The sequence below is a fragment of the Passer montanus genome, unplaced genomic scaffold, assembly GCF_014805655.1.
Source record: "Passer montanus isolate IOZ18808 unplaced genomic scaffold, ASM1480565v1 scaffold295, whole genome shotgun sequence".
NCBI lineage: Eukaryota > Metazoa > Chordata > Aves > Passeriformes > Passeridae > Passer > Passer montanus.
In genome coordinates, this window is record NW_024367652.1 from 1 (window position 1) to 8,620 (window position 8,620).

The 8,620-nt window shown below is 63.7% G+C and overlaps 1 protein-coding gene across 1 annotated transcript in view; it reads right to left on the bottom strand.

Moving 5' to 3' along the window:
* Positions 1-17: 17 nt before the first annotated feature.
* Positions 18-8,620, bottom strand: part of LOC120504496 (pyruvate carboxylase, mitochondrial-like) — a gene marked incomplete at its 3' end in the record, with an annotated part of 11,073 nt that continues 2,470 nt past the window's right edge. Inside the window, exons 3-10 of the mRNA XM_039714010.1 lie at positions 7,474-7,658; positions 5,381-5,546; positions 5,045-5,190; positions 4,045-4,162; positions 3,090-3,241; positions 1,883-2,001; positions 1,118-1,280; positions 18-204 (exon numbers count right to left, since the gene is read on the bottom strand). Of these exons, the coding sequence (XP_039569944.1) occupies positions 18-204; positions 1,118-1,280; positions 1,883-2,001; positions 3,090-3,241; positions 4,045-4,162; positions 5,045-5,190; positions 5,381-5,546; positions 7,474-7,658 (1,236 nt within the window). The remainder of the gene's footprint in view (positions 205-1,117; positions 1,281-1,882; positions 2,002-3,089; positions 3,242-4,044; positions 4,163-5,044; positions 5,191-5,380; positions 5,547-7,473; positions 7,659-8,620) is intronic.

The window sequence follows — 8,620 nt, forward strand, 5'->3', positions numbered from 1 at the left end:
CCAAAGCCCCCCCGGGCCCACCTTGACCCCCCGGATGCGGAACTCGGCCAGGGCCCGGCTCATCTTGGCTGCGGCCGCCGGCTGGTCCGGCCCGTGCGCCACCACCTTGACCAGCAGGGAGTCGTAGTGGGGCGAGATCAGAGCGCCCTGGAACGCCGAGGCCCCGTCCAGGCGGATGCCCATCCCCTCCCCGGAGCGGAACACCTGCGGGAGACACCCCAAACCCTTAGGGACACCCCAAAACCCTTAGGGACACCCCAAAACCCTGTAGAGATACCCCAAATCCAATGGAAACACCCCAAAACCTATAGAGATACCCCAAAACCCTACGAACACATCCACAGATCCCTCCAAACCTACGGACACACCAAGGGAAGGCCGTCCAGGCGGATCCCCATCCCCTCCCCGGAGCGGAACACCTGCGGGAGACACCCCAAAACCCTTAGGGACACCCCAAACCCTATAGAGACACCCCAAAATCCAATGGAAACAACCCAAAACCCTACAGAAACCCCAAAACCCTACAGAAACACCAAAATCCTATAGAGACACCCCAAGACCCTGTAGAGACACCCCAAATCCAATGGAAACACCCCAAAACCTAGAGAGATACCCCAAAACCCTACGAACACATCCACAGATCCCTCCAAACCTACGGACACACCAAGGGAAGGCCCAAGGGGGGGATCCGTGGGTGGGGGTCCCAGGGCTGTCCCCATCCCGGGGGTCCCGGGGCTGTCCTGGGGGTCCCAGAGCTGTCCCCGTCCTGATGCTGTCCCCATCCCCATCCTGGGGCTGTCCTGGTGCTGTCCCAGGGGTCCCGGGGCTGTCCCGGTGCTGTCCCCATCTGGGGGCTGTCCCCATCCCGGGGGTCCCGGTGCTGTCCCCATCCTGGTGGTATCCCCATCCTGGAGCTGTCCCCATCCCAGAGCTGTCCCTGTCCCCAGGGTGCCCCGGCGCTGTCCCGGGGTCCCGGTGTTGTCCCCATCCCGGGGGTCCCAGGGCTGTCCCGGTGCTGTCCCGGGGTCTGTCCGGGGTCTGTCCCGGGGCTGTCCCGGTGCTGTCCCCGTCCCGGGTCTGTCCCGGGGCTGTCCCGGGGCTGTCCGGGGTCCCGCACCTCGATGCGGCCGGTGTCGGGCTGGAATCCCCGCGCGGGGTCCTCGGTGGTGACGCGGCACTGGATGGCGCAGCCGTTCACGCGGATCCGCTCCTGCTGCAGCCCCAGCTCGGGCAGCGAGCGGCCCGCGGCCACCTGCAGCTGCGCGTGCACCAGGTCCACGCTGGGGACACGGGGACATGGGGGACACGGGGTTAGGGGTGTCACGGGACACGGGGACAATGGGGGGACACGGGGACATTGGGGTTAGCATGGGGTTAGGGGGGTCAGGGGACACAGGGACAGCGGGGACACGGGGTTAGGGGGTACAGGAGACACAGGGACAATGGGAGGACACAGCATTTTTGGGGTCCCCCCTGCAGTTTCTGGGCTGCCCCCTGCCGTTTTCGGTGTCCCCCTTCCATTTTTGGGGTCCCCCTGCCGTTTCTGGGCTCCCCCCCACCATTTTGGGCTCCTCCCCCGCAGTTTTGGGGTCCCCCCCGCGGCACAGGGACATGGGGTTAGGGGGGTCAGGGGACACAGGGACAGCGGGGACACGGGGTTAGGGGGTACAGGAGACACAGGGACAATGGGAGGACACAGCATTTTTGGGGTCCCCCCTGCAGTTTCTGGGCTGCCCCCTGCCGTTTTCGGTGTCCCCCTTCCATTTTTGGGGTCCCCCTGCCGTTTCTGGGCTCCCCCCCACCATTTTGGGCTCCTCCCCCGCAGTTTTGGGGTCCCCCCCGCGGTTTCGGGGTCCCCCCCAGTTTCGGGGTCCCGGCTCACTCGGTGATCTCCTCGGTGACCGTGTGCTCCACCTGCAGCCGCGAGTTGACCTCGATGAAGTAATAATCCCCGCTCTGGTCCACCAGGAACTCCACGGTGCCGGCGTTCTCGTAGCCCACCTGGGACCCCCGCCCCGTCAGGGGGGCTGGGCGGCCACGGGGCCCCCCAGCCCCGGTCCCGGAGCCCCCCAGGGTCCCCAAGGGTCCCCAGTGTCCTCCTGGGGGCCTTCCCGCGTTGTCCTGGTTCCTCGATGTTCTCCTGAGCCCCCAATGTCCATCTGAGCCCCCACAACGTCCACCTGAGCCCCCAGTGTCCATCCTGGTCACTCAATGTCCACCTGAGCCCCCAGTGTCCATCCTGGTCACTCAATGTCCACCTGAGCCCCCCCAATGTCCACCTTGGTCACCCAGTGTCCACCTCAGTCACTCCATGTCCACCTTGGTCCCCCAACGTCCAGCTCTGTCCCTCAATGTCCATCCTGGTCACTCAATGTCCACCTGAGCCCCGTAAATGCCCACCTTGGTCACTCAACGTCCATCCTGGTCACTCCATGTCCACCTTGGTCCCTCAATGTCCACCTGAGCCCCGTAAATGCCCACCTTGGTCACTCAACGTCCATCCTGGTCACTCCATGTCCACCTTGGTCCCTCAATGTCCACCTGAGCCCCCTCAATGCCCACCTTGGTCACTCAACGTCCATCCTGGTCACTCCATGTCCACCTTGGTCACTCAATGTCCACCTGGGTCCCTCAATGTTCACCTCGGTCACTCAACGTCCATCCTGGTCACTCAATGTCCACCTGATTCCCTTAATGTGTACCTGGGTCCCCCCAGTGTCCATCTTGATCACTCAATGTCCATCTTGGTCACTCAAGATGGACATTGGGTCCATAGTGTCCTCCTGGGGTCCTGCCCTTGTTCTCCTGGTTCCTCGATGTTCTCCTGATCCCCCAATGTCCACCTGAGCCCCCACAATGTCCACTTTGGTCACTCAATGTCCACCTCAGTCCCTCAAAGTCCATCTTGGTCACTCAATGCCCATCTTGGTCCCCAATGCCCACCTCGGTCACTCAACGTCCACCTGGGTCCCCCAATGTCTTCCCCATTGCCTTGGGGTGTCTCCAGAGTGTCCCACTGTCCCCTGGGCTGTCCCCAGGATGTCCCCAGGGCTGTCCCCAGGGTGTCCCCGCTGTCCCCAGGGTGTCACCTGCCGAGCCAGGCGCACGGCGTCGTCGGCCAGGCGGGCGCGGAGCTCCGGGGGCAGCCGCGCGGCCGGGGCGATCTCCACCACCTTCTGGTGCCGGCGCTGCACCGAGCAGTCGCGCTCGTAGAGATGGACCACGTTCCCGTGGCAGTCACCTGGGGGGCGGGAACCCCAAAAATGGGACTGGGAACCCCAAAAATGGGACTGGGAACCCCAAAAATGGGCTAACAGACCCCAAAAATGGGACTGGGAACCCCAAAAATGGGCTAACAGACCCCAAAAATGGAACTGGGAACCCCAAAAATGGGCTAACAGACCCCAAAAATGGAACTGGAAACAGCAAAAATGGAACGGAGAACCCCAAAAATGGAACTGGGAACCCCAAAAACAGAACTGGGAACCCCAAAAATGGAACTGGGAACCCCAAAAATGGGCTAACAGACCCCAAAAATGGGACTGGGAACCCCAAAAATGGAACAACCAACCCCCAAAATGGAACAACAGACCCCAAAAATGGAACTGGGAACCCCAAAAATGGGCTAACAGACCCCAAAAATGGAACTGAACACCCCAAAAGGGACCTGCACCGAGCAGTCGCGCTGGTAGAGATGGACCACGTTCCCGTGGCAGTCACCTGGGGGGCAGGAACCCCAAAAATGGCACTGGGAACCCCAAAAATGGCACTGGGAACCCCAAAAATGGAACAGCAGACCCCAAAAATGGAACTGGGAACCCCAAAAATGGGACTGGGAACCCCAAAAATGGAACAACAGACCCCAAAAATGGAACAACAGACCCCAAAAATGGCACTGGGAACCCCAAAAACGGAACAGGAAACCCCAAAAACGGAAGAGGGAACCCCAAAAATGGCACTGGGAACCCCAAAAACGGAACAGGAAACCCCAAAACGGAAGAGGGAACCCCAAGACCGGGCTGGCAGAGCCCAGGCAGGCCGTACCCAGGATCTGGACCTCGATGTGCCGCGGGCGCTCGATGAATTTCTCCACGAACAGGTCCCCGTTCCCGAAGGCGGCCAAAGCCTCCGAGGTGGCGCGGGAGAAGTTCTCCTCCAGCTCCTGCGGGACCCCAAAAGTGGCTCCCCAAATTCCAGGGATTGCCCCAAAACCCAGGGAGCCCAAATTCCAGGGACCCCCAAAACCCAGGGATCCTAAATCCAGTGACCCCAAAATTCAGGATATTTATTCCTGCCTCGAGTTCCCCCCAAACGCAGGGACCCCAAATCTTGGGGATCCCAAATCTTGGGGATCCCAAATCCAGGAATCCCAAATCCCAGGATACCCCCCCACCCCAAATCCAGGAGTCCCAAATCCAGAGTGCCCAAAATTCCGGGGCCTTCCCAAATCTGGGATCTCCACCCCCCAAAATTGCCCCAAATTTGGGTACCCCAAAACCGGGGGTACCTCAAACCCTGGGATTCCCCTAATCCAGGGTCCCCTCACCCCAATTTTGGGGTCCTCCCAGATCCAGGGTTTGGGGTTCCTGAGGGTTGGGATTGCTGCGGATTTGGGGGTCTGGGGGCGTGAGAGCTCCTGGAATTTTGGGGTTCTGGGGATTTGGGGTCCAGGGATTTGGGGTTCTGGGATTTGGGGTTGCTGGGGAATTTCATTTCCCAGAGATTTGGGACTCTGGGGATTTGGAATTCCTGAGGGATTTGGGATTTTGAGTGATTTGTGTTCCTCTGCATTGGGGGTCTGGGGGATTTGGGTTTTGGGAGATTTGGGTCCTGGGTAATTTGGATCCTGGGGGATTTGGGATCTGAGGGATTTGGGATCTGGGTAATTTGGGGTTTGGGGAATTTGGTTCCTGGGACACTTGGTTTCTGGGGGATTTGGGTTTTAGGGGAATTGGGGTTTGGGGGATTTGGGGTCTGGGGGATTTGGGTTCCTGGGCGCTGGCATTCCAGGGGATTCGGGGTTCCGGGGCTTTGGGGTCGGTACCTGGGGGGCCCGGACCACCCTCATGCCGCGGCCGCCGCCGCCGTGGGCGGCTTTGAGGATCACGGGGAACCCGACCCGGGCGGCGAAATCCTGAGCCTCGGCCAGCGCCGACACCGGCGACGGCGTCCCCGGCACCACCGGCACGCCTGCGGGCACGGCGGCTCAGGGACCCCAGAACCCCCCTGGAACCCCTGGAATCCCCCCTGAGATCCCAAAATCCCCCCTGGAATCCCCAAAAATACCACCAGACCCCAAAATCCCCCCTTCGGAGCCCTAAAATCACCCATGGCCTCCTCACCGCCCCGAGCCCCCTCCCCGGCCCCCCGGGCCCCCCACCGGCGGCGATGGCGATGGCCCGGGCCTCCACTTTGTCGCCCATCTTGCGGACCACGTCGGGCCGCGGCCCCACGAAGCGCACGCCGGCGTCCAGGCAGGCCTGGGCGAAGTCGGCCCGCTCCGACAGGAACCCGTAGCCCGGGTGGATGGCGTCCACCTCGTTCTCCTGGCACGGGGACAGCGGCTGCCGGGGGGCTCGGGGCCACCGGGGCACCCCCGAGGGCCACCAGGGCACCCCAGGGGTCACCAGGACATCCCCAGGGACCACCCGGACATCCCCAGGGACCACCCGGACATCCCCAGGGACCACCCGGACATCCCCAGGGACCACCCGGACATCCCCAGGGACCACCCGGACATCCCCAGGGTCACCAGGGCACCCCAGGGACCACCCGGACATCCCCAAGGGCTGCCAGGGGGCTCGGGGACATCGGGACATCCCCGAGGCTGCCAGGACACCCCCAAGGACCACTCGGACATCCCCAGGGACCACCGGGACATCCCCGGGGCCTCCAGAACATCCCCAAGGAACTTTGGGGCCACCAGGGCACCCCCGGGGCCACCAGGACATCTCCAGGACTTTGGGGGGTCATGGGCTGCCAGGGCACCCCCAGGGACTACCCGGACATCCTTGGGACCACCAGGGCACCCACAGGGGACACCCAGACATCCCTGGGGCCACCATGACACCCCCAGGGCTTTAGGGCCACCAGGACACCCCCAGGGACCACCAGGGCACCCCCGAGGGCTACCGGGGGGCTCGGGACTGCCAGGGCACCCCCAGGGCTTTGGGGCCACCAGGGCACCCCCAATGTCCCCTCTCTGTGTCCCCCCTCCCCAATATCCCCCTCCCAGCTGTCGCCAGCTATGTCCCCCCATGTCCCCAGCTGCCCCCAGGTGTGTCCCAGCTCTGTCCCAGCCGTCCCCAGCTGTCCCTCCATGTCCTCCTGTGTGTCCCCAGGTGTGTCCTACATGTTCCCAGGTGTGTCCCAGCTGTCCCCAGGTGTGTCCTACATGTCCCCAGGTGTGTCCCAGCTGTCCCCAGGTGTGTCCCAGCTGTCCCCAGGTGTGTCCCAGCTGTCCCCAGGTGTGTCCTACGTGTCCCCAGGTGTGTCCCAGCTGTCCCCAGGTGTACTGCAGCTGTGTCCCCCCACATCCCCAGCTGTCCCTTGTGTCCCCAGCCGTGTCCCCAGCCATGTCCCCCGTGTCCCCAGCCGTGTCCCCTCACCTGAGCCACGCGGATGATGTCGGGGATGTGCAGGTAGGCCTGCACGGGGGGCAGCCCCCTCCCCACCAGGTACGCCTCGTCCGCCTTCTGCCGGTGCATCTGGCCCGTGTCCTGCTCCGAGTACACGGCCACCGTGCGGATGCCCAGCTCCGTGCAGGCCCGGAACACGCGGATGGCGATCTCACCTGGGGGCATTGGGGACATTGGGGACACTGGGGACACCCTGGGGACAGCCTGGGGACATGGGGACACGGGACAGGAACAGGGACAGGGACACAGGGACAGGGACAGGGACACGGGCACCGTGCGGATGCCCAGCTCCGTGCAGGCCCGGAACACGCGGATGGCGATCTCACCTGGGGACATTGGGGACATTGGGGACACCCTGGGGACATGGGGACACCCTAGGGACACGGGACAGGAACAGGGACAGGGACACAGGGACAGGGACAGGGACACGGGCACCGTGCGGATGCCCAGCTCCGTGCAGGCCCGGAACACGCGGATGGCGATCTCACCTGGGGACATTGGGGACATTGGGGACACCCTGGGGACATGGGGACACCCTAGGGACACGGGACAGGAACAGGGACAGGGACACAGGGACAGGGACAGGGACACGGGCACCGTGCGGATGCCCAGGTGTCCTACATGTCCCCAGGTGTGTCCCAGCTGTCCCCAGGTGTGTCCCAGCTGTCCCCAGGTGTGTCCCAGCTGTCCCCAGGTGTGTCCTACGTGTCCCCAGGTGTGTCCCAGCTGTCCCCAGGTGTACTGCAGCTGTGTCCCCCCACATCCCCAGCTGTCCCTTGTGTCCCCAGCCGTGTCCCCAGCCATGTCCCCCGTGTCCCCAGCCGTGTCCCCTCACCTGAGCCACGCGGATGATGTCGGGGATGTGCAGGTAGGCCTGCACGGGGGGCAGCCCCCTCCCCACCAGGTACGCCTCGTCCGCCTTCTGCCGGTGCATCTGGCCCGTGTCCTGCTCCGAGTACACGGCCACCGTGCGGATGCCCAGCTCCGTGCAGGCCCGGAACACGCGGATGGCGATCTCACCTGGGGGCATTGGGGACATTGGGGACACTGGGGACACCCTGGGGACAGCCTGGGGACATGGGGACACGGGACAGGAACAGGGACAGGGACACAGGGACAGGGACAGAGCCATCGTGCAGATGCCCAGCTCCGTGCAGGCCCGGAACACACAGGCGGTGACTTCACCTTGGGGACATGGGGACACCTGGGGACACCTGGGGACACTCTGGGGACACCCTAGGGACACAGGGACACAGGGACATGGGGACACCCTAGGGACAGGGACACAGGGACATGGGGACACCCTGGGGACACAGCCATCATGTGGATGCCCAGCTCCGTGCAGGCCCAGAACACACAGGCAGTGACTTCACCTTGGGGACAGGGGGACATTGGGGACAAGGGGACATGGGGACATTGGGGACACTCTGGGCACACGGCCACCATGCAGCTCCTCAGCTCTGTGCACGCCCAGGACACGTGGGTGGTGACTTCACCCTGGGGACACTGGGGACACCCTGGGGACACCCTGGGGACACTTGAGGACATGGAGACACTTGGGGACACCCTGAGGACACAGGGACACCCTGGGGACATCTGGGGACACCCTGGGGACATGGAGATATCCTGGGGACACCTTGGGGACACCTTGGGGACACGGGGACTGGGGACATGGAGACACCCTGGGGACAGCCTGAGGACATGGGGACACCCTGGGGACAGCCTGAGGACATCTGGGGACACTCTGAGGACATGGAGATACCCTGGGGACACCTTGGGGACACTTGAGGACATGGAGACACTTGGGGACACTCTGAGGACACAGGGACACCTTGGGGACATCTGGGGACACCCTGGGGACATGGAGATACCCTGGGGACACCTTGGGGACACGGGGACAGCTGCTTGGCAACCTCAGCTGGGGCCACACGGGGTCAGGGGGGGATTCAAGGGACATCGGGGGCTCAGGGGGGTCTCGGGGG